We start from the raw sequence: 26,197 nt of genomic DNA, 5'->3' as shown, positions 1-26,197 counted from the left end.
ATAGGCCAACAATGGCCTTCCTGCCCAGAGGCCAATTGAGGCCCTTTAATGGCCTATTAACGGCGAGTTAAGGTCCTGTCTTGCCCCACTGCTGCTGGGATTTAACCAGTTACGGGGGGGTGGGGGCATCCCTCCTCTGTGGGCAATCTGTGGCCCACAGAGGGCCCCCACTGGGAAAACCTACAACTCCCTGAACCCCTGTAACCCAGCACTGAATGCCCACTTCCCTCCGCCCCCTCCCCAACCCTCACCAGGCTGTACTGAACTGACCCTAGTGATCCCGCTTCACTTACTTTGGATCCGGGCTCCAGCGCTGGGCGCTGCCGATATTGCTAAGCTGCCGGCCATGTGACTGGCCGGCAGCTCTTGGAGGAGGGATACCTGTGTTCAAAGGGAGGGGGATCCTGGTAATTGGCCTGGTGCCGTAGAATCACTCTGGGGCACTAGCTTGCCCAGGCGGGATTTCCTCTGACATTTCAGCCTGGTGCTGGGAATCCCGCCATGGGGACAAAACCCAGTTATAAACTTCTGACTGAAAGATGAGCGTGCTACCAACTGAGCCAAGTAAATGCTTTAAAATAGGTTCTGAATATTGTGAAGTTCTTGGTCTGTGTTCACAAAGCCAAATTACATATTTCTCAACTGGATCTCATTTGTTCAACAAAATGAATGTGCAGACTATCAAGGTCAGCAATTTTGTATTTGTTTTTGTTTGACTCTGCACATTAACTGACCTCTGGACATTGATTTGTATTTGTAATATACACAAATTGAAAGTAAACAGTGAATTGTTATATGAAATCATTTAGTTGATGATGCTTTATATGTATAATACATAATACATTTTTAAATATTAAATGACAGATCTCTGCGGTTTGGAAATCAGTTCATCTACCAGTCCATGCCTAGAATGTTATCCTTGTGGCTTGATTATGGAGCAAAAGCCTATGAATTGGAAAAGGGTAAGAATACCTTAATTTACATGTACTTTTCTGCCTAGTTAAAGCAAATTTTTTGTAATTTTTTTTAGAACAGTTTGAACAAATATTCTTTTCTGTGCAGCGCCTGGACGTACTGCCGATCGTATTGCCATGAGAACAGATCTCGAAAAGATTAACAAGGTGATAGAGGATCACACTAACTACTTGGCTCCCTACCAGTTTCTGACAGCATTTTCACAGCTGATTTCACGAATATGCCATTTTCATGATGATGTGTTTGCTCGACTGAAGGGTATTATTGTCAAGGTTTTCCTGGCCTATCCCCAGCAGGCTATGTGGATGATGACAGCTGTCTGCAAGGTAATTAGATGATAGTACTTCAGTGCATTACATTTAAATGAATAATGTTATTTACAATCAGAGAGTGGTGAGAATGTGGAATTCGCTATCAGGCGGAGAGGTTGAGGTAAATAGCATAGATGCACTTAAGGGGAAGCTAGAAAAGTACACACCATGCTTACTTGGAACTATACCATCGTCCCTTCGCTGTTGCTGGGTCACAAACCTGGAACTCACTTCCTGACAGCACTGTGAGTGTCCATACACCGCATGGACTACAATGGTTCAAGAAGGTGGCTCACTACCACCTGCTCAAGGGCAATTCGGGATGGACAACAAATGCTGGCCTTTCCAGCGACGCTCACATCCCATGAACAAATTGGAAGAAAAGGCTATGTTGAGAGGTTGCGATGAAGTGAAGTGCAGGAAGGCGTGTGTGGAGCATTATTACCAGCAGGCTGAATGGTCTCTGAGTGTGTATAAAATTCTATGTAATGCTTTAATGCAAAAAATGTTCTTCAGTTGCTAAAAATTGATAAAGAGGTATTCGAAAAAGATGTTTGTCCTTAAAGTTGATAAGTCACCAGGACTGGGTGGGATGCATCCGAGGATACTGAGAGAGATAAGAGAAGAAATTGCGGAGGTACTGGGCATAATCTTCTAATTGTCCGTAGATACTGGGGTGGTGCCAGAGGATTGGAGAATTGAAAATGTTACACACTTGTTCAAAAAAGTGTGTATGGATAAGCCCAGCAACTACAGGCCTCAGTGGTGGGAAAGCTTTTTAAAAACTATAATCCAGGACAAAATTAACAGTCACTTGGACAAGCGTGGATTAATTAAGGAAAGTCAGCATGGATTTGTTAAAGGCAAATCGTGTTTGACTCACTTGATGTTGTTTTTTGATGAGGGTAATGCTGTTGATGTGCTACACATACTCACGGACTTCCAAAAGGAATTTGATAAAGCGCCACATAATAGGCTTGCCAGCAAAGTTGAAGCTCATGGAATAAAAGGGACAGTGGCAGCATAGATACCCTCACCCCTTCCCCTCCCTCCCAGAACCGCGATAGGGTTCCTGTTGTCCTCACATTCCACCCCACCAGCCTCCACATCCAAGGGATCATCCTCCGCCATTTCCACCACCTCCAGCGTGATGCCACTACCAAACGCATCTTCCCCTCCCCTCCCCTGTCAGCATTCCGAAGGGATCGTTCCCTCTGCGACACCCTGGTCCACTCCTCCATTCCCCTGACACCTTATCTCCTTCCCATGGCACCTTTCCATGCAACCGCAGGAGGTGTAATACCTGCACTTTTACCTCCTCTCTCCCCACCAGCTCTCATGCCCACATCTCTGTCCTGGGCTTGCTGCAATGTTCCAGTGAACATCAACACAAGCTTGAGGAACAGCATCTCATTTACCAATTAGGCAGGCTACAACCTATCTGACTGAACATTGAATTTAATAATTTTAGAGCATGACTGGTCCCTTTTTTTATTATTTTATTTTGTTTCATCATTTTTTTACCATGTCCCTGCCCACTTTTTTCATGTTTGTGCTTTTGGCCAGGGCTGTTCAGTATTCTGTCATTTAACATCCTCTCTGCAGTTAATGCTTTGTCTTTCACCACACCGTTAACACACCCTTTGCCTTTGCCGCATGACCTTCTTGTCAGTTATTCTCTGTGACCCTCTGTCCTATCAACACCTTCCCTTTTGTTATCTTTTGCCCCACCCCCACTTTATTTGCTTAATACCTATTACATTCCTAACTTTTGCCAGTGTTGATGAAAGGTCACTGACCCGAAACATTGGGCTGAGTTTTACGCTGCCCCGGCGGGTGGGATGGTGGCATGGGGGCGGCGTAAAATTGAGCTGGAGGCTCTGGGAGGACTATCCTCCCCGCCTCCGCCTCCAGTCAAGTTTATGGCGTCGGGTGGGCCGGGGAAACGGCCCACCCGCCCGAGGCCAATCAAAAACCTTAAGTGGCCACTTAAGGGCCTTCGCCCGCCTCCTTGGGTATTTTACCCGTGGCAAGTGAGCGTGCTGGGGACGTGAAAAGCCATCCAGTGATAGTTGCCAGCCTTTTTGTGCCCCGGTGGGGGGGGGGGGGGGGGGGGGGGTGGCCATGGCAGTCGGGCACAAAACGCCCGATTGAGGGCCGCCCCCGCCTCCCAACCCACCCCTGGGACCCAAGAAGTCCCCCACCCCAAACGACCATTACAGCCTCATCAGGGAAGGACTGATCCTCGTGAGGCAAGCCCAACTTACCTTTCCTCCAGGCTCCATGGTGTCAGCTGGGCTGCAGTCCCAGCAGTGGCCACCACTCCCAGTGCTGCTGGGACTGAGAGCTGCTGGCCCGCAGCTCACTGAGGCGGGACCTCTTCCCGCAAGTGGGTGGAAGTCCCGCCTCGGGACAATTAAAGCCTGGGGATCTGGAAAATGCGGGATGGATCCCCGGGCTAGGCGGAAGCGGGTTCGCCACCGACTTTCACGTTGGCAGACTCCCGTCCACCTAAGGTAAAATCCAGCCCATGAGCTCTGCTTCTCTCTCCACAGATGCTGCCAGACCTGCTGGGTATTTCCAGCATTTTTTGTTTTTATTTCAGATTTCCAGCATCTGCAGCATTTTGTTTTTATTATACCATAGATATGAAGTTGGCTGAGTGACAGGAAACAGAGAGTAGTGCTGAATGGTTGTTTTTCAGACTATAGGAAGTATACAGTGGAAGTATACAGTACTGGGACTACTTTTCTTGATGTATATTAATGACCTTGACTTGGGTGTACAGGACATGATGGACTGAATGGCCTCCTTCTGTAACAATTCTGTGATTCTATGAATGTAGCAACAATTCAACTCCCAAATGCATAACCACATAAAATAACATTGTACAGATATTATAAATTTGCTAGTTTCCTGCTTTTCCAAGAAATTCCTAAAAAGTTTGGTTGGTTTTTAAATTAATGTTTAAGGCCACCTCCTTTGTAGGAGGTGTTTTTGTTTCATTTTCTATTGTAAGCCTCAATACTCATGAGGAAGTGACTTCATTTGAAAAGCCTATTTGACCGTCTTTATAAATAACTTACACCTAAGAATTTAAGTTTACTGGAAGTAGCAGTTAAAAATTTAACAGCTTCTGATATTGTGTGTTTTTTGGGTTCTATACAATTTTAGTACTGTATTGAGCAAACAAAGCCAGTTCTTGCATCAGAAATAAATGTAAGATGATTCGCTAGTTTCACTTTTTTCCATGCTGCTAATGACATAAACATTGTACGTTACATGACAAACAAAAAAGTTCATTTTCTTTTGCAGTCATCTTATGCGACACGAGTCACTAGGTGCAAGGAAATCCTTCAGAAGGCCATTAATGATAAGGACTGTTTAGGCAAGTTTGTAGGAGATGCCACTCGTCTCACTGAAAAATTGCTGGAACTGTGCAATAAATCGGTACGTGATTTAATATTTTGTGAAATTCATGTATATATTTTATTTCCAAATGTGTTCTGTCAAACTGATAAATTATTAGCATAGAACTGTCTTAAAAATATGTATATATTATCTTCAATTTTGTGAGTAAAAGTGTCCTATTACTTTCAATGGGTAAGCTTATTAAAGAGAAAGGGGGTTGTGTCTGGGCGACGCCTTCAAATAATTTTTTTTCTACCTCCACCCTTAACTTCGACCCCCCGAGAAAGCTGGGATAGTTTTTAAATTAAGGTTTAGGATCACCTCCTCTGTCTGAGGTGGTTTCAATTTGATTTAATTTTCTATTTTGTGCCTCAATATTCACGAGGGAACCTCTCATGATATCAGAAAGTAGCTTTGTTATGCTGATTGGGAGGCACATGGGCCGATGTACAAAGGCTGTCAAGGATCCCGAGTTATATTACGTTATAGACTTGGTTGTTATGAGACCTGTAGTTGATGTCAAATGAAGGGCTCCATGGTTAAGGTTTTCTTTTAAGAAATGGCCTGCTTGGGGATATGTATGTATCACATTTAAATCGAAAATATCTCCGGTAACGATAACTAAATTTAGACACTCAAAAAAAAACTTAGTTGTTCATTCAGGAGGAGGGAGACACACAAGTATGGACACTGTTACTATTTTTCATCATAATATATTGTTTCTAACTAAACTGTACATAAGACTTGGGATTGGACAGAGTCAACATGGATTTATGAAAGAGAAATCATGTTTGACAAAACTGTTAGAATTTTTTGAAGATGTAACTAGCAGAATGGATAAAGGGGAATTTTTAGGCTTTTGATAAGGTCCCACTCAGGAGGTTAGTGAGCACAATTAGAGCACATGGGATTGGAGGTAATATACTGGCATGGATTGAGAATTGGTTAACGGACAGAAAACAGAGAGTAGGAATGAACGGGTCATATTCAGGTTGGCAGGTTGTGACTTGTCGGGTACCACAAGGATCAGTGCTTGGGCCCCAGCTATTCACAGTCTAGATCAATGATTTGGATGTGGGGACCAAATGTAATATTTCCAAATTTGCTGATGACAAAACCATGTGGGAATGTGAGTTGTGAGGAGGATACAAAGAGGCTTCAAGGGGATTTAGACAGGCTAAGTGAATGGGCAAGAACATGGCAGATGAAATATAATGTGGAAAAATGTGAAGTCATCCACTTTGGTAGGAAAAACAGAAATGCAGCGTATTTCTTAAATTGTGTTGATGTCCAATGGGACCGGAGTGTCCTTGTTCATAAGTCACTGAAAGCTAACCTGCAGGTGCAGCAAGCAATTAGGAAGGAGTAAGGAAGTCTGTTGCAATTGTATAGATCCCTGTGAGACCACACCTGGAGTATTGTGCACAGTTTTGGTCTCTTTACCTATACTTGCCATAGAAGGAGTGCAATGACGGTTCACCAGACTGATCCCTGGGATGGTGGGATTCTCCTGTGGGGAGAGATTGAGAAGACTGGGCCTATATTCTCTAGAGTTTAGAAGAATGAGAGGTGATCTCATTGAAGCGTACCAACTTCTTACAGGTCTCGGCAGGGTAGATGCAGGAAGGATGTTTCCCCTGGCTAGGGAGGTCTAGAACCAGGGGATACAGTCTCAGAATGAAGAGATAGGACTGAGATGTGGAGAAATTTCTTCGTTCAGAGGGTGGTGAATCTTTGGAATTCTCTACCCCAAGGGACTGTGGAGTCTCAGTCATTGAGTATGTTCAAGCCAAAGATCGATAGATTTCTAGATATTGAAGATATCAAGGGATATGGGGATAGCGGGGGAAAATGGCGTCGAGGTAGAAGGTTCGCCATGATCTAGTTGAATGACGGAACAGGCTCAAGGGGCCGAATGACCTACTCCTGCTCCTATTTCCTATGTTCCGCACACTTCTTCTCCAACAAGAGTCATGATTGCTGTCCTTGCATACATACAAAGAAATTCATCCATAACTTTGGTGTTTTCATACTTGAAATGATGTAGTTTATTTTGCAGGCTTTCTTTAAAGGTTTTGCCAGTTTCCCTTTGAAGTTTTAATTTCCCAGAATGACCGACATTAGATGGACCTACAGTTAAACAGAGGCTTGTAGATCATGTTGAATCTCTTTACTTTGATCTTTCCTTACTTAGAGGAAGTTAGATTGCATTCTTCCCATGCTAATGCCAACTCAGGGTAGCACACAAGATATTTCTCAGTACCATTTCACCTGAGACTATCCAAATTCCATCTGATGTCAGTTTATATTTAATTTGTATTAGCCTATATATCTAGACGACTAGAATACAAGGGGGTAACTGTCATGCTTCAGCTACAAAGCCACGGTCAGACCACACCTGGAGTACTGTGAGCAGTCTTGGGCACCACACCTTGGAAGAAGTGCAGTGCAGATGTACCAAAATGATACTTGGACTCCAAGGGTTAAATTACAAGAAGAGATTACACAAAGTATTCCCTGGAATTTAGAAGGTTAATGGGTGATTTTATTGAAGTTCTCAAGATACTAAGGGGAAACAGATGGGGAAAAACTATTTCTGCTAGTTGGGGAATATAGGACTTGGGGCATAGTCAAAATATTAGAGCCAGACCTTTCAGGTGTGAAATTAGGAAGCACTTCTCCACGCAAAGGGTGGTAGAAGTTTGGAACTCTTTTCTGTAAATCCAATTGTTGCTAGATTAATTGTAAATGTAAGACGGAAAGATTTTTATTAGCCGAAGGTATCAAAAAATATGGGGAAAAGGTGGATATATGCCATTAGGTCGCAGATCAGCCGTGATCTCATTGAATGGCAGAATCGGCTTGAGAGATTAAATGGCCTACTCCTGTTCTTATGTTCTTAATTTTAATATTTAATCTTGTTTGTTGACATTTGTAGCTCTTAAATTTACAGAGTAATTAAAATGTTCACATTTTTAAGATATGTTGAACCATGTTCAGGATTGTGAAAACAATTTTGTTATGGCTTTTTTTCTCCCCCAATGTTTCTGTTTGTAGGTGGATGGGAACACCACAACTTTAAGCATGAGCATTCATTTCAAATTGCTGAAACGGCTGGTGGAAGAACCTGCTTTCAGTGAAATCCTCATTCCTTTGCAATCTGTGATGACTCCAACTCTACCATCAACTGCAGGCACCCATGCAGACCATGACCCTTTCCCCGGTCACTGGGCCTACATTGCTGGTTTTGATGACATGGTAGTGTGTCAAATTGCACTTACTTTTTAAATGTTCTAGTTTCTTAATGTTAGCCCTCATACTGATGATCTTTGTTGCTCCAGGAAGTAATATGGTGCCACACAAGTGCCAGGCAATGGCGATCTCTAACAAGAGAGAATATAATCATCTCCCCATGACATTCAGTGGCATTACTATCGCCGAATCCCCCACTATCAACGTCCTGGGGGGGTTACCATTGACTAGAAACTGAACTGGACCAGCCACATAAATGCTTTGGCTACAAGAGCAGGTCAGAGACTGGGAATTCTGCAGCATGTAACCCACCTCCTGACTCCCCAAAGCCTGTCCGCCGTCTACAAGGTACAAGTCAGGAGTGTGATGCCATACTCTCCACTTGCCTGGATGAGTGTGGCTCCAACAACACTCAAGCTGAACACCATCCAGGACAAAGCAGCCTCCTTGATTATCATCCCATTCACCACCTTCAAGATTCACTCCCTCCACCACCGACACAGTGTCAGCAGTGTGTACCATGTACAAGATGCACTGCAGCAACTCACCATGCCTCCTTCGACAGCCCCTTCCAAACCCGCGACCTTTTCCACCTAGGAGGACAAGGGCAGCAGATGCATGGAACTGCCATCATCTGCAAGTTCCCTTCCAAGCCACACATTATCCTGTCTTTTCTCTCCATTTGAGTAAACTGCTTTACCAACTGCAGATATTATTTTGGATTTGCTTCTTAAGCTTACAATTTATTTTGCATTCAACCTTATTTTCAGCTACATAGACAGTATATTTGGTGGTACTTTTTACTCAAACAGCTTTAGGTTTTTTCCCATGCCACTGCAGATGTCTTTAGTAGTAGCTGTGACTGCAATTGCTGCATTCTTTCATTTACTCATGTCTCCTCTATTATGCTTGCTGTGATGTTGATGCAAACTTTGATTGGATTGGGTGCAACAAGTCACATGCACTCTGAAACTGGAATCAGATTGCGTATGAATGGCCATATACATACTGCATCCATTAACTATCACCAATTAGGCTTACAGTGATAACCACACAAAAAAAATGTTCTATTGGCAGCATGCCACTGAATATGCCAGTGATTTTTGGCTTGGCTTTGTTATGATGTGCCAATAAAGTTCGGAGTGCAGCCAAAAATTCATTTGATACATCAAGAATTTTTATTGTAAACACCTGTAAAAAGACTTTGGCTGCCACTTCTGCACTTTGGAATTTTTTTCCTTGGTCCTTGTGTCTTAATACGACTCTTGCTATCTTCAAAAATCTCTTGAAAGCTTTTCTCTTCGATGCCTGCAGTCACTTCCCCTAATTCTTCTGTTTCTGGTCTGTTCCCTCCCCACCCACCCATCCTCCATTTCAGCTCAGGAGCTAGAAGAATTAATGGACATTTTGTTAAAGATGATGTAGTATAAATTAATCCAATAACAACTTGCATTTACATAGCACCTTTAATGGTGCTTCACAGAGGCATAACCAGATAAAAATGGACACTGAGCCAAAGAGGAATCTGGTCTCCATATTTTAAAAAGGTTATAGAGGCACTGGAGAAGGTGCAAAAAGATTCGCGAGGATGATACCAGAACTGAGAAGGTATATTTATCAGGAAAGGCTGATTAGACTGGATCTCTTTTCTCTAGAAAAGCGAAGGCTGAGGGATGACCTAATAGAAGTTTTAAAAATTATGTAGGTGTTTGATAAGGTAGACGTGGAGAAGGTTTTCCTACTTGTAGGGGAGACCAAAACCAGGGGACATAAATACAAGATAGCCATCAATAAACCCAATAGAGAATTCAGAAGAACCCTTTTTTACGCAAAGCAGTAAGAATATGGAACTCGCTACCAGATGGAGTAGTTAGATAAATAATGTAGATGCATTTAAGGGGAAGGCTATGCTATAAAAACAAAGTGCTGGAAATACTCAGCAGATCTGGAAGCATCTGTGGAGAGAGAAACTGAGTTAACGGCCGGAATTTTACGGTGGATCGACGGGAGCCAGACTCCGACATCAAAGTTGGTGGCAAACCCGCTTCCGCCTAGCCTGGGGATCCGTCCCGTATTTTACGGATCCTCAGGCTTTAATTGTCCCGAGGCGGGACTTCCACCCACTTGAGGGAGGAGGTCCCGCTTCAGTGAGCTGACGGCCCACTGATTGGAGTGGTGGCCACTGCTGGGACTGCTGCCAAGCCGACGCAATGGATCCAGGAGGGGGTAAGTAGGGGCATGACTCACCAGGGGGATTGGTCCTTCCCTGGTGAGGCTGGATGGTCCTTTGTGGGGAGGGGGGGGTGTCTTGGGTCCCTGGGGTGGGTTGGGAGGCGGGGGCGGCCCTCAAGCGGGCACCTTGTGCCCGACTACCATGCCCCCCCACCGGGGCGCGAAAACGCCGGCAACTATCGCTGGGCGGTTTTTCACATCCCCAGCACACCCGCTTGCCACGGGTAAAATACCCGTGGAGGCGGGCGAGGGCCCTTAAGTGGCTGTTAAGTAGCCACTTAAGGGTCTTGATTGGCCTCGGGCGGGTGGGCTGTTTTCCACCACACCCCCTGCCTGACCTCCGTAAACTTGTCCGGAGGCGGAATCGGGGCGGGTAGGCCTCCCAGAGCCTGCTGCTCAACTTTACGCTGCCCTCACGCCACCATCCGACCCACTGAGGCAGCTTAAAATTCCGGCCAATGTTTCAGGTCTGTGACCTTTCATCAGAACTCCATCAGAACTTTACAAAGACAATGCCTGATAGGTTTAGATGAAGAGTAATAGGAGGAGGTTCGTGTTGAGCATAAACATTGGCATAGATCTGTTGGGCCGAATGACCTATTTCTGTGCTGTCGATTCTTATCTAAATCTATGTAAATGTTGTGAGAGGTGACCAAAAGCTTGGTTAAAGAGGTGGATTATAAAGAGGATCTTAAATCTTCTGCAGTTCGATAGCTAGGGCCTTGGGAACCTGTGAAAACTTTGATAGACCAAAATATTTCCACCTATCAACATTTGATATGTAGTGACACCACTGTATTATTGCTTGTTTTGTGAGGATATATAATTTTAATACAGGAATGTTGAATATGTTATAATGCTCCTATAAAGCGCCCTAGGACATTTTATTATTTTAAGGCTGCTATATAAATCTAACTTCTTGTTACTGCATCCATATGTTTTCATCTTCTTTTGTGTTAGGTAGAGATCCTAGCCTCTCTTCAGAAGCCAAAGAAAATCAATCTTAAGGGTTCTGATGGGAAATCCTACATTATGATGTGTAAACCCAAAGACGACCTCAGGAAGGATTGTCGACTTATGGAATTCAACTCGCTAATTAATAAGGTATAGTATTTGAAAAGCTGACATGGTTATTGGAAAATTAAAGTCACTTGTATGTTTAAGTTGGAAATATTTGGAAATATTGCTAAGTGTTCAGAGGATAAATTTTATCTCCGTGAAGTGTTTAGCAAATTCTTCATGTGGTGACTGTGTGAACTTTGACAGCGTCTAAATAAAGTGGGCTAACTCTGATTTCATTGTGAGTTATTTAATGTTTACAATTGAGGATGCAGTTTGAAGTTATACACTGAATTTTATAACAGCTAGCTTCTGCTTCATATAATACTTCAATTCTGTATAAATTGGCTTGTGTAAATTCCATGGTCTTAAAAATCCTCCATATATGCATAAAATAAATAAATTGTCTATTTCCACACCAGGCTTGCTGCTTTAGCGCTTACTTAGTTTAGAGAGTTAGCTAAGAGTATTAACTTTCAAATGTAACTGGCCAGGGTTGAACATGTAAGTTGTAATATTGGCTGAATGTGCTTACGTTATCTTGGGTGGGGTGAGTAATGAAGAGGCTTCAGAGCTTTATCTTGGGCATTTTATTAATTGTTGGTTAACTGCTTCTGGAAATTAAATAAATTGGGTACAGTCTGTGACAGAGTGAACTGCACTTGGACCAAACTAACCTTTTGCATACTGTTTTCCATAGGTTTTCAGATTGTTGTCCTGAAGATTATCAGATTTCTGTATTTATTGATTTTCTACTATGTTGTTTCTGTTGCTTGTATACAAGTTTTTTTAAAAAAAGAATGTTTTCCATACTGTTGGCACTGTTCTCCTTTGGCTGAACAACATTCGGTAGTTGGGTTTGTGGTCCTCAGGAGCATGTCAGTATTTCAGCGGAGTCACTGATACAGAAAAAAGTGAAAATCACCAATTTTATCATTGATCTCTAACCTGCTGCAGCCTATTATTTCAATAGTAGCTGGATGGACAATGTCTACGATATTAATCACATCATTGTTTGTATTTCATCTATTAATGAGCTTTTTAAAAAGAAATTAATGAAATTGGGTATTTTGATGATTGACAGTGCTTACGAAAAGATGCAGAGTCTCGCAGGAGAGAGCTTCACATCAGAACATATGCAGTCATTCCTCTGAATGAGGAGTGTGGTCTGGTTGAGTGGGTTAACAACACTGCTGGATTAAGACACATTCTGAATAAGCTGTACAAAGAAAAAGGTAAAGATTGAACATATCATAACTGTGTTGAAGTTCCATTAAATAGATGCTGTTGTCTTCGATATACTATAGGCGATTCAAATGTGTGGCGAGGTACATGAAAAATACAATATATAAGTTACAAATTTATATGCTTTGTATGTTAAGATTAGTTTTTCTATAAAGGGGCGCATTTAATGGCAATACAAGCTAAATAGTACAATTTAAAAGGAAGTGCAGGAATGCAGTTAAAAAAGCATATAGCATCCGTGGCTCTATCAACAGAAGCATAGAGTACAAGGGCAAGGAAGTTATGCTAAATCTTTATAAAAAACACTGCTTGTGCCCCAGCTGGCTATTGTGTCTAATTCTGGACATCACACTTTAGGAAGGAGTCAAAGTCTTAGGAAATGTGCAGAAGAGATTTACACGAATGGTGCCAGAGATGTGGAACTTCAGTTACATGGAGAGATGAGAAAAGCTGGGGTTGCTCTCCTCAGAGCATGAGGGAAGATTTAATAGAGGTGTTCAAAATCATGAACAGGTTTGCAAGAGTAAATGAGGAGTAACTGTTGCCAGTAGCATAAGAGCCATTAAATAGAGGACATGGATTTAAGGTAATTGGCAAAACAACCAGAAGTGAGAAGTTTTTTGTGCAGTGTAATGTTATGATTTGGAATGCACTGCCTGGAAAGGTGGCACAAGCAGATTCAATAATAATTTTCAAAAGGGGAAAAGTTTGCACAGTTATGGGGAAAAGGCAGGAGAGTGGGACTAATTGGGACAGGGTCGATGGGCCTAATGGCCTCCTTCTATGCTGTATCATCCTATGATCCTATATGTTGGTGTGTAATTATGTACATAATATGTTTGTCAGCTTAGCTCTTTTATACTGGATTCCTTAAGAATTTGCTACTGTTGTAACATTTCATTTAATGAAATGAAGCAAATCTGTCATCTTCCTCCTAAGTGTCCTAAAACCTGCTCTTTATCAACCTCCCTTTCTTTCCTTTCCCACGCTGTATTAACTAACAGACTAGCTTTAACCAGAGTTATTGTCCAAAGCAACAAACCAGTTGTAATTTGTTGTTCTGAAGATTGCTGTTCTGTTCAGAAATTTAAGAATGCAGTTTAGGATGATGCTTGGAAGGAGAGGGAGAATAACTTGACTTAAATATCAGCACAAGAGCATGGACTTTGAAAGGGGAAGTGACCAAATATAATTGCAACCCTTGCCAGTGGGCGACAGCAATTCCTATTTGTATGTGTAGACTTAAGTTTAGTTTAGAGATACAGCACTGAAACAGGCCCTTCGGCCCACCGAGTCTGTGCCGACCATCAACCACCCATTTATACTAATCCTACACTAATTCCATATTCCTACCACATCCCCACCTGTCCCTATATTTACCTACCACCTACCTATACTAGGGGCAATTTATAATGGCCAATTTACCTATCAACCTGCAAGTCTTTGGCATGTGGGAGGAAACCGGAGCACCCGGAGGAAACCCACGCAGACACAGGGAGAACTTGCAAACTCCACACAGGCAGTACCCAGAATTGAACCCGGGTCGCTGGAGCAGTGAGGCTGTGGTGCTAACCACTGCGCCACTGTGCCGCTTCAAAAGGTGAGGAGGATTATATTTATTGCTGGTAATCTAACTTTCAGCACAAGACTGCGCAATTGAAAGATTTTGAACGATTTATTATTTTCACACCTGGCCTCCCTTAATTCCACATCCTCTTCCTGACAGCCCAATCTGTGAAGTTCTGACAGTGTAGTTCTATGATCTGTTGGCTAAAGGGGTGATTTAAGGCCAATACCAGTCTCCCACCTATTTCTTTCCTGTCCTTCTGCAGTGGGAATGCCTCAATTTAGCTTAGCATTCAACTTGGTTGCTTTACTGACAACTGAAAATCTGAGGCAAGCATGGAAGTATGACCTCACCCACTTGAATCTGGTGCATTAATTTGGTTTTTAATTATCTAATCATTAATTGTAGCACAATTTCAGTGAACATATTTGACAAGGTTCCTCATGATTTACTAAACTTACTTTAAATATCTCTTCAAATAAAGAACTTGACTCAGATGTATGTATTTTGAATATTAGGTTTTGGTTTTACTTTTTCTCCTGGTATTCTAAATTTTGCACATGGTTTGTTACAGGTGTTTACATGGTTGGTAAAGAGCTGCGTCAGTGCATGCTGCCAAAGCAAGCACCTTTAGAAGAGAAATTATCTGTATTTAAACAACAGCTTCTGCCACGTCACCCTGCTGTCTTTCATGAATGGTTTCTTAGGACTTTCCCTGATCCAACTTCATGGTCAGTTTCTTAAATTTGTTAGCACAATGTGGGGTTCTGCTTTCCCATATACAAAGTCAAGGGTTTCAGGATATCTGTTTAGTAATGTTTTCACTCCATTTTTAGGTAGCTCCTTGAGTGAACTTTATTACCATTTGTTACAGTGGGGTGTTTTAGATTGGATTCATAAAGAGAAATGGGTGTATCATGTGATTATTTTAGATTCAGTTACTATAAAAGTCTGAGTAGTTGTTAGCTTGGTTAACAGGATCAATCACAGTAGCGGCAAAGGTTAAAACAGCAAGTCTGAGGTCATGAACAATGAATTAATTACTGTACGTCCTCAGTGAAGGTAATGGGATAACCGCTCTTTGGATTAGAAATCTGTAAAAAAAAAAAAAAATAATTCCCACATAATGGTCTGATATTGGTAGCTGATCATATCTTGTACCATATATTATACATATAGTTGGCCATAGTGCTTTCTGTTAGATGTGGTGTTATTTTGAAACTTCAGTCTTCTAATTCCTTCCAATTAGGTACAGTAGTAGATCAGCCTACTGTCGTTCTGTTGCTGTGATGTCAATGGTTGGCTACATTCTGGGTCTAGGTGATCGCCATGGAGAAAACATTTTGTTTGATTCGTTGACGGGCGAATGTGTTCATGTGGACTTCAACTGTCTTTTCAATAAGGTAACTGATTATTTTCCAGCGCTTATCTTCTAGAGGAAGCACACGTGTACTTTCTAAAGTTATAAAGCCAAAGTGCACAACTTCTATATTTTTATATAAACAGGTAGGAACTAAAGATTCTATCACTGAGAAACTTTTCAGTTTCTTTTTGGCAAAATTTCAGTTCAGATATTAGTGACCTATATGGTCAAGCTACTGGTCTCTACATATTTGATCCACCTTCTGAATGCATAGTGGCTTTGTGGTATATTGTGGATGAGCTAGGAGGTGAAAAGTCAGTTGGTAGCAAAATTTTTGAAAATCACTCATATTGTTGAGGAAGAGTGCATTTCTGCATTAGTAACGCCCCCAACTCGTGTCTGGTAGAAATGGTGTCCAGGGTCCAGGACCTAAGGAATGTAAAATAAATTGGGAACTAACCATGATTCTACCTGTCTTCCGTTCTTTGAACATCTGTCGAAATACCTGGCACGACGTCCAATTTTTTTGAAAGTGCTCCTTTGATGTTCCTTGGAATGTTTTACAACGTTAAAGGTGCTATATAAAGGCAAGTTGTTGCTGTTGACATCTCAAAAGTAATTGTCCTGGATTTCGTGGTCAGCGGCAAAGGGACCATGCTCTCTGCTGAACTCGAAGAAAGTGGCCCACAAAGATCTAACAATCTTTGTAGCCTGGATTTCCCCTTTCACAATGTTATTTTGATTCTGGCGCCAGCTCAAGGGGATTTCCAGATGTCCAGCAACAGTTATGTCATCAAGCAGGTTAAGCAGCCAATCACATAGAAGAATTCTCATAGACAGCAAACCAGAAAGTACACTGATTATCCTTCACTTTTCAATCATTTTACAAGTAGCAAAACTAAGATTAGGATTTACACATGGGATTAAGGTAGAAACTGAAATATAAACTTTTTTTAAAAATTAAAAATATAGTGAATTTTGTTATAATGAATAAATTTGACATTCCACTAATATACAGTTAGTTTTTCAGAACCAGAGAGGTTGTTCATCAGTAATTATGAAGTTAGTACACTGTTAAAAACCCAGTTACAACTCAACCTACAAGATGTAACTTTTTCAGTAGTTTTTTCAGCAAGACTAAAAGCATAAAAGTGGAAGTTCATGTCAATTCAAGTTATTTTTATTCTTTCATGGAAATTGAACATCACTATCAGGCCAGCATTTGTTGCCTATCCCTAGTTATCCTTGAACTGAGTGGCTTGCTAAAATGATTGAAAAGTGAAGGATAATCAGTGTACTTTCTGGTATGCTATCTATGAGAATTCTTCTATGTGATTGGCTGCTTAACCTGCGTGATGACATAACTGTTGCTGGACATCTGGAAATGCTAGGCCATTTCAGAGGGCAGTTAAGAGTCAACCACATTGCTGAGAGTCTGGGGTCACATTTAGGCCAGGCCAGGTAACGGCGACAGATTTCCTTCCCTAAAGGACATTAGTGAACCAGATGGGATTTTACGACAATTGATAGTTTCATGGCACCATTACTGAGACTAGCTTCCAATTCCATATTTTTATTAATTAATTGAATTTAATTCCACCAGCTTGTGTGGTGGGATTTGAACCTGTGTCCCCAAGACAATAGCATGAGCCTCTGGATTACTAGTCACTTGTTACTAGTAGTGGCATTACTGCTACTCCACCGTCTGCGAAGATTTTGATTTGCGGAGACTTCAACAGCGAACCCTGTGGAGGAGCATGGAGTCACTTGCAGCAACTTCTGGATTTGCATTTTCAACTGCGCATGTGTGGACAGCAGAGTCACTGTCTGTTTCATAGTTGTAATAACAGCAATAGCAGACAGTTTCACTGTCATCACAACTGCAAAATCTGGGGCATTTTATCATGTGCGGCCCACTCATAGTTGTGGCACACTGCTTCAAAACATTTAGGCTGCTCTTGTGACGTGCCCATCACCTTTCCCACAGAGGAAGCAGTTTATGTCTAAGCCAGCTTCCCATTGTTGATTTAGAGAAGATTGATTTGCAAACCATCATCATTGTCTGTGACACTGCCTTTTGGACCAGCAACTTGCTGCTTAGTCAGCTAAAAAGTCCTTGTCAGTATATACCTGCTAACTTTTCAAGAAAAGAAATACTGTAGTATTTAATCCAGAATTATGTCTGTCCAGATTCTCTTTCCAACTGCTGCAACTCTGGAGAGAAAACAAAGCTTGTGACTATTCTGTGGTTGAAAAATGTTACCACTGTTTTAGGGGGAGACCTTTGATGTTCCGGAAGTTGTCCCTTTTCGTCTAACCCACAATATGGTCCATGCCATGGGCCCTATGGGAACAGAAGGTTTGTTCCGCCGAGCCTGTGAAGTGACATTGAGGTTAATGCGTGATCAACGAGAACCTTTAATGAGGTAAAGCATCTGATCTTAGATAAACTAAATTATAGTTAGAATTATTTCATATTTAATCTTTGACTACTTACATAATCTTCCATTATAAATATTGATTTCAAGTCTTCTGGTTTTTTTGGTGTCCATATTGTCAGAGCAAACATTTATTTGTCTTACAGTGTTTTGAAAACTTTTCTGCATGATCCACTGGTGGAGTGGAGCAAGCCAGTAAAAGGAAGTGCAAGAGTACAACCCAATGAAACTGGGGAGGTGATCAATGAAAAGGTCAGTGAAAGAATACTATCTTCCTTGTGTTGGGTTAAAAAATGTTCAGTGTTCTCTTACTTTTTTCCCCTTCCAGTCTATCTTTGCTCTGTCATTCACACATTTTTATCTAACACTCCTAACACACTGCCCTGCATCAACTAGAAGAGCAATTCCTCACTCAGTGCCTGTTGTTTGACCTGGGGTTGCAGAAAGGTTTTCTTTTGTTCAGAAAGCGGTAGCTGGGATTTTTAGTTTTAAATGTGGTGGAACAGTTTTATAGATCTGCTCAGATGAGAACAGATAGCATCGCTCATGTATAATTAGATTGGATTGTCGAACTTTTATCTGCAACCTTCAACTTCTATCCATTGCAAATTTTCCTCCTTTTCTATTTTATTGGTGCAACTATCGCTGTTGTTCTTAAATTACACCAACTTATGTATTTATATAGTAATGTAGACCCGAGGCTCTTAATAGGGGTGTTACCATCAAAATTTGACACCTAGGAGATATTGAGGCCGATCATGGAAGTAGGTTTTAAGGATCGAGAATGAGAGGGCACAGATTTAAAGTAAGTGGTAACAGAAGCAAAATCGACATGAGGAGAACCTTTTTCATACAGCTAGTGGTTAAGGTCTGGAATGTGCTGCCTGAGAGTGTGGTGGAGGCAGGTTCAATTGAAGCATTCAAAAGGGAATTAGAGAGTTATGTGAAAGGAAGAATGTTCAGGGTTACAGGGAGAAGGTGGGGGAGTTGGCACTAGGTGAAATGCTCATTAGGAGAGCTGGTGCAGACACGATGGGCTGAGTGTTGACCTCCTGTGCTATAACCTGTGATTCTGAGTGTCTTAAAGAAGGAAAGAGAGACAGCGAAGTTTAGGGAGAAAATTGCAGAGCTTAGGGCATTGGCAGTTGATGGCACAGACAATAATGCTGGAGTAATTAAAATCAGCGATGTTCAAGAGGCCAGAATTGGAGCAGCTTAGGGCTGGGAGAGATTACAAAATTAGGAAGGGGTAAGACCATGGAAGGATTTGAAAACAAGGGTGAGAATTTTAAAAATGAGGAGTTACTTAACTGGGAGCCCAAGTAGGTCAGCAAGCACAGTGTGATGGGTGAAACGGAGTTGGTGTGACTTAGAATATGGGCAGCAGAGTTTTGAATCACTTCAGGTTTACAGAGGGTAGAACATGGGAGGCTGGCCAGCAGGAGTTTCAGCAGCAGATTATTATTATTAGCTGAGGTTTAGAATATAAGAGCAGGGAGGTTATACTGGAACTGTATAAATCATTGGTTAGGCCACAACTTGGGTACTGTGTGCAGTTGTGGTCGCCTTATTACAGAAAGGATGTAATTGCACTGGAGAGAGTACAGGGGAGATTTACGAGGATGTTGCTGGGACTGGAAAAATGCAGCTATGAGGAAAGATTGGATAGGCTGGGGTTGTTCTCCTTGGAACAGAGAAGGCTGAGGGGAAAGCTGATTGAGATTTACAAAATTGTGAGCGGCCTGGATAGAGTGGATGTGAAAGGCCTATTTACCTTAGCAGAAAGGTCAGTGACTAGGGGGCATAGATTTAAAGTGATTGGTAGAAAGATTAGAGGGGAGATGAGGAATATCATTTTCACTCAGAGGGTGGTGGATGTCTGGAACTCACTGTCCAAAAGGGTAGTAGAGGCAGAAATGCTCAACTCATTTAAAAGGTGTCTGGATATGCACCTCAAGTGCTGTAACCTGCAGGGCTACAGACCAAATGCGGGAAGGTGGGATTAGGCTGGGTGGCTCATTTTTCGGCCAGCGCAGACATGATGGGCCAAGTGGTGTCTTTCTGTGCTGTAAACATTCTGTGATTCTATGAGCTGAGACAGGGGCTGAGTTGGTCGATGTTAAGAAGGTGGAAACAGGTAGTCAGTAATGGCGTGGAGACGTGGACAGAAGTAAAGGCCTGCTACCCGACGGGACCCGATGACATGTGTCGGGTCGGGTCGCACTTCCAGGTCCGACTTTCAACCTCTGGTCGGGTTGGGCCGGGCCAGGTCCGGGTCAGACACATACAGTAAGTATTGCTCTGCTGGGAAGTTGAGTTTAGTAAGTGTCAAAAGTTGAAAAGCCTGCCTGAAGTGGGAGTCGGGATGTCAAGGAGGGAAACTCTGAGTCTGCACAGCGAGCGTCTCAATGACGTCATCGTGCTCATGCTGCAGCTTCCTGCAGATTCGGAGTCGGAAGGTAGGCAAAGTGAACAAAGCTCGGGTCGAGTCGGGCGTGGGAAAAAATGGAGGGACTCTGGTTGGGCTCAGGTCTGATGTGGTTCTGTTGGGTTCAGGTCGGGGTTTTTTTTCTTGACCTGAGCAGGCCTTTAGACGGAAGCTCACCTAGAGCCAAATATGATCACGAAGGTTGCAAACAGTCTGGTCAGTTTCAGACAGTTGCCAGGGAGAGGGATGGGGTCAGTGTTTAGGGAACAAAACTTGTGGTGGGGACCGAAGGCAGTGGCTTAGGTCTTCTCAATATTTGTTCGAGCAAATTTCTGCTCATCCAGTCCTGGATGTCAGACAAGCAGTCTGACTATTTAACAACATGGAGAGGTCAAGAGGGATGGTGGTGAGGTCGAGCTGGATATTTGTGGAAGTTGTCACTGTGCCATACCATATAGATAAGGAATAGGAGGGGTGAAGGAAAGAACATTTGGGAACACCAGCGATAATAGTGTGGGAGCGGGAAGAGAAGTCATTGCTTCTAAGCTTCAGGCACAATGCCCTACATATACTTCCTCCTTTCTAATCCTTGATGTTTTGAAATCAAAATTTATTATACAATCTCCTATTGAGGACCTCAAAATTGTGCAATTCTTTATCACTGCCAGTCTTTACTTCTGCAATATGCAGGCTTTTAAAAACTCAAACTTGGTGTCAACTAATCTCTGCTTCCTGATTTACCTTGTCTTCAACACTTTCAACCTCGTTGGTGTCTTGCATTGAGAGTCTTGGCCCTTTTCCTTGGCTTCTCAATTTGGTAAAGAAAGGATCTGATTCGTCTAGACTGAGGGCAGTGGTTTGATGTTACTAGAGTAGAGCCACAAGACTTGCTACACAGAGCAAGAGAGCACTTTTCTCAATATCTGTTGAGCAGCTTGAAACTGTGAAATGTGGCAGCATGAGGTGACATGAATAGAGCTGTTTCTCTTTTACATTACGGAGCAATTTGGTGGAAGATGCTCCCTTTTCAAATGAAAATAATCACCCCTGGGATTAAAGCACATCAGATATAGTTGGTGCAGTCTGTCTTGGCAGAAGAATGATTGTTGATTTAAATTTGGGTAAATGTCAATTGAATTTAAAAAGGGAAATAATTGGTACCTTAACTTTTGAAGTGTTGACTTGTTTTTTAGGCCAAGACCCACGTTCAGGACATAGAAAAGCGGCTACATGGAGTGATTAAGACGAGAAATAAGGTGAAAGGTTTGCCTTTATCCATTGAAGGTCATGTTCACTACCTCATTCAAGAAGGAACAAATGAAAAACTCTTGTGTCAAATGTACCTGGGCTGGGCTCCATACATGTAAAAGCATTCACAAAAAACTCTGGTATAAGGAAGACTCAAGATTAGTGGTTTATGGAATAGCTGCTTGATTTGTGACCTGCTTTATCTTCAGCTCTAAATCACCCATCACAAGTTGCTAATGTTTCAGGAAGCCAGTTTTATATCACTGCAGTGCACCTTTGTAGCAGTGTATTTTTGGCAACTTACTTCAGGAAGAGAACAATATATTCCTGTCAAAGAGACCGCATCATGAAGATCAAAAGAATCTGGAGTTGTCCTTCAACTCCAGAAGGCAAGATTTAGGGCAAACGGAGAACTTTATTGACTTCTGATTGAGTGCAGCGCAGATCTTGGGAGTAAATTAAATATATTTTTAAAATACTGAACTTGGAATTTTAAGGCTTTCAAGATAATTTGCTTCAGGTTAAGATTTAACTGAAACAGGAAATCAGATGTACAGAAACTTGACAAAGTATGAATTAGGAAACTGTTGATATAGTAAAACATGATTTTAAAAGTGTCCACATTGAAAGCCTAACAACTTGAAATGTGTGGCTCTCCCAGAGACAGACCAAGTTAAAACAAATGGATTCCTTATGTGAACAGCTGGAGAAGCCCAAAAGACTGAACTTCAATTACCCGATTGAGGCCAGAGCCCATTGTAGACTGTCAACATGTATTGTATTAATGAACTTGTATTATAAACTGAATTGTATTGATGTTTTTGAACAAAAAATGCATATTGGTGGCCCAGATAATTTATTGGGATCAATATGGTCTTCTCTTTTAAGCTATCTTTAAGTTGTTCCATTACGTTTGAATAGAGCCCAGTTTCTAACTAGCAAAACTATGTGGGATTCTGAGGTACAGGACGGTCCCCTTTCAACTGTACAACCTCACCTAGCTCTGTATTTGAGTGGAGAGAAAAAACTTTTTTCCATATCTGTAAGAGAAGTGAAATAAACTTCCAGTTAGATGTGTGGAGACTGAAGTCAGATTGTTGATGGCCTGTTGAGTTAGTCTTGTTATTTTGATTTTCATTGTCCTCCTTTGTGCACCAGTTTCCACTGTTTTTGGTGTGGATGACACCAACTCATGTGAATCAATATGTAAGTGATGGTTTCTTCTGGCAATTTATAAATACGAAATGTTTGAAAAAATGCACATTTGCAAAATTGTACTTTAATGTAGCTACTTTTTGTGCCTGTTCAAGATTGGTGGTAAAAACTTCAAAACAGAAAAAATAATTTTCCAAAATATTTTTGGACCATATTGTACTATCTGAAATTGAGCATTTGGACCAGATTTTTCTATGTTTATGTTCACAAACTTGTTGCACACTAATATGTAAAATAAACCATGGAATAGATATTTGTCTTTTTATAAATAGGTGTTTTAACAGTCTGACCAAATTCAGTTAGCAGCAGAATTATAACCATTCATGAAGATAGAATATTGTTTTCCGAAAAGTCATGTTATTTGGCATCCTGAACCACTCACCAGCTTGCACTGAATCAATACACCAATCCACAGCTGCATGTTGTTCTCTAAAGATAGACTGATATGGTAGGTTTACAAAAGTGAGAGAATGCTTCTCAACCATGGTGCAGGGTGCATACATTTTATGGAATCCCTGCAGCCACTAAAGAATATCATTTGCTCCTGTATTGAGGATTTGTCAGTTATTCTAAGTACAGATGAAATACAGGGAAAGCATCACCTTTCTGCTAAGAAAGGGCACAAGATATTGGATACTTGGAAGAGGAGGGTATACTTGATGGGGCATTTTACAAATGAACAACTTAACATTTATATGGCATCTTTAAAGTAAAACATCCCAAGGTGCTTCATCGGAGCGATATCAGACAAAATTTGACAATGAGCCATGTGAGATATTAGGACACATGACAAGAGGTAGATTTTAAAGAGTGTCTTAAAAGGAAGACAGAGGGGATTAGGGAGGGAATTGCAGAGCTTAGGACTGAGAAAGCTGAAGCCGAGCTGCCAACAGTGAAGAAGAAGTTTGGGGATGATAAGAGGTCAGAATTGGAGGAATTCAGTGTTCTTGGGTTGTAGGGCTGGAGGAGGTGGCAGCGAAAGGTGGGCAAGCTATTGAGTGATTTGAACACAATGGTGGCTCAGATCTCTGTTGGGATGGTCTAGGCCCTTGATAGATAGCATTTGTGGCTAATACTTTGCAAGAACTGTTGCCAAACCACTTCATGTTTTTAAGATGGGACTGTGTTACCAAAGTCATCTGGTTCCTTACACATCCCTGGTTACATATTTCATCTTCAGCCAAAGCTTTCATTGTTTGCTTATGCACAACTAAAACTGGGTGGAGTTGGGATGGGACTGAAGAAATGCTGGAATGTTTTATAAAACACCAACTAAACCTCAAACCGGAACTACTTAGTCCTTAGATCTTAGTCCTGATAGTTCTCAGAACTGTAGGAGATTCTCAATCCATTTAGTTATCAATCTTTTGAGCATGTGAAAGGCTTAACAGTTCTATACAGATTGAACACTCCATCCTCCAAAAGAGACAAACACAACATAAGTACGTAGACGAATATAAGGGCTAAAATACTGAAACGATGTGTAGGGAGTCAGTTAAGTATTGACATAGCAATATCATTTGTTTGTCAGGTTTTCTTAAAAACACACAAATGTAGTGTGTGATGTGCAGGTGTCTTGACACTACAACAGCCATTTTCATCTTTTAAAAACTTGGAACAGTTTTTATCATAATTCTGATCCAGGTATTCAATGACTCACCCCTTGAATGGGTGTGAGGCAAATCGAATTATTATTTGCATAATTTATGCAGATTTTTCATATCATGTTATAGCATGCAGTGAATTGACGGAACTGTTGCAGCAGTCTTCCCTGAAGAAGAAAGACTTGTGAAAAGATAGACCAGACTTTGTTTTGTATGCTTGATTGGTAGCTTTCAAGGGCTGCAAAATGAGGTGAATTATTTTGCTCCACAGATGCTGCCTGACCAAAGTATTTCCAGCACTTTTCTGTTTATATTTCCTGATTTCCAGCATCAGCAGTATTTTGCCTTTTGGAAATAATGACGTTTGCTGACCTGGCAAAACCTTAAAGTTTTATTGACCTTATTTTGATAAGTGGTGTCTGATCAGCAGTGATGTTACTCTCTTCCCGTCTTTCCAACTCCTGTCTATGTTTGAACCTTGGGCAAATTGGTCCTTTAAAATGGCTACTAAATTTGCAGACAACCATGAGTCTCTGGCAATGGTAAAATAGATCATAATACTCTGATTTTGGCTGTGGGCGAGTTTCTGGAAAAGGTGAAGTGGGGAGAAAGGTGACAAACTTATTTATGGAGTCAACATATTTGCCCATTGCACAACTGAATAGAAAGTCACATTTATATACAGTAAGCAGACATCTTTCCTAATGTTCAAGGCATAATCTGGAAATCCTTGGGGGGTAGGGGCAGTGGGAGAGAGTTCACTAAAGCATTCTATCTACTCAAATTGGAGAGATTCTTGGTTGTAACTACCAAAAGTTCTGATCAAATGACTAAACTTAGTTTCCAGTTAACTACAATCTGCTTTGTCTCCAGCTTCACCTCGTGGGATAGTGAATTGGGTATTTAAGTTTCACACAAAATGATATAACTTGTAAAGAATTAGCTACACGGAGCTATGTTTAAAATATATATCAAATATTAAAAAGATCTATACAAAACAAATGACATAAAATTCTATAAGAAATCAATTAAGGTGAAGCTATAACTGAAGGGTAGGGAGATTTGTTTTTGTTCTAGCATTGTTTCATGGTATGTTCCTTTTGAGCCCGAGTATTTGTAGATATCTAGAAGGCAGTTGTGATATACTTCAAATCTGACCTTTAATAGTTGAGGGGGAGAAAAAAATTAATTTGTGCTCATTTTTCTTTACATTACACATGTTTGTTAAGTCTTGCTGATTTCTGATTAGTCAATTTTTATTATCTTTTCTTTCCAAAAATGCACATATAAAATCCTATTTTCAATGAATTTTAAATCTGTGTCAGAAAATCTCTTGTTTTGAGTAGTCTGACCTTGGCAATACTGCATCTGGCAACAGATCATTTCTTGAAATGTTAACCTATAATTTGTCTTTCAGACACTGAAGGGTCTGCCTTGGAATTTAAGCATTTTTTGTTTTATTTCAGATTGCTTGCTAAAATTCCTAACTTTTCTTAACTCCTATTTTTAATATATTCACTGCAGCAGACAACTGTTTTCTCCTTCTGAAACTATCAACAGTTAATGTATATTGCTTGAGTCCAAATTATTTTTTATGTATGTGGTGAACCACATTCGTCCCAGCAGAGATCCCTGTGGGACACAACTTCCCACTTTCTGTCAATCCCAGAAACTGCCCTTAACCTCTACCCTATTATCCATTAGCCATCTTTCAATCAGTTCTGCTACCTCCACTCACCCGGACCTTTGTCTTCAGTCTCTTATGTGGCAGCTTATCAAAAGTATTTTAGAAACTTTGTGTACACCACATTCACTGCATTGCCCTTCTCTACTCTGTTATTTTCTCAAA

The 26,197-nt window shown here is 41.3% G+C and overlaps 1 protein-coding gene across 4 annotated transcripts in view; it reads left to right on the top strand.

Moving 5' to 3' along the window:
• atr (ATR serine/threonine kinase) overlaps positions 1 to 22,983 on the top strand; it is a 118,791-nt gene extending 95,808 nt beyond the window's left edge. For 2 of the 4 annotated variants that reach the window (XM_068042581.1, XM_068042582.1), the window contains 11 exons: positions 865 to 962; positions 1,063 to 1,301; positions 4,602 to 4,736; positions 7,755 to 7,955; positions 11,142 to 11,285; positions 12,325 to 12,475; positions 14,627 to 14,783; positions 15,302 to 15,455; positions 17,690 to 17,841; positions 18,000 to 18,105; positions 21,475 to 22,983. In XM_068042581.1, the coding sequence (XP_067898682.1) occupies positions 865 to 962; positions 1,063 to 1,301; positions 4,602 to 4,736; positions 7,755 to 7,955; positions 11,142 to 11,285; positions 12,325 to 12,475; positions 14,627 to 14,783; positions 15,302 to 15,455; positions 17,690 to 17,841; positions 18,000 to 18,105; positions 21,475 to 21,648 (1,711 nt within the window). In that variant the 3' untranslated portion in view covers positions 21,649 to 22,983. Of the gene's footprint in view, positions 1 to 864; positions 963 to 1,062; positions 1,302 to 4,601; positions 4,737 to 7,754; positions 7,956 to 11,141; positions 11,286 to 12,324; positions 12,476 to 14,626; positions 14,784 to 15,301; positions 15,456 to 17,605; positions 17,842 to 17,999; positions 18,106 to 21,474 lie in introns of those variants that run through there. The other 2 variants (XM_068042583.1, XM_068042584.1) reach the window with 2 other exon arrangements.
• The last annotated feature ends 3,214 nt before the right edge of the window (positions 22,984 to 26,197 follow it).

The sequence above is a fragment of the Heterodontus francisci genome, chromosome 11, assembly GCF_036365525.1.
Source record: "Heterodontus francisci isolate sHetFra1 chromosome 11, sHetFra1.hap1, whole genome shotgun sequence".
NCBI lineage: Eukaryota > Metazoa > Chordata > Chondrichthyes > Heterodontiformes > Heterodontidae > Heterodontus > Heterodontus francisci.
The sequence above is the reverse complement of the archived record's forward strand: the minus strand, read 5'-3'. Positions and strand labels throughout refer to the sequence as shown.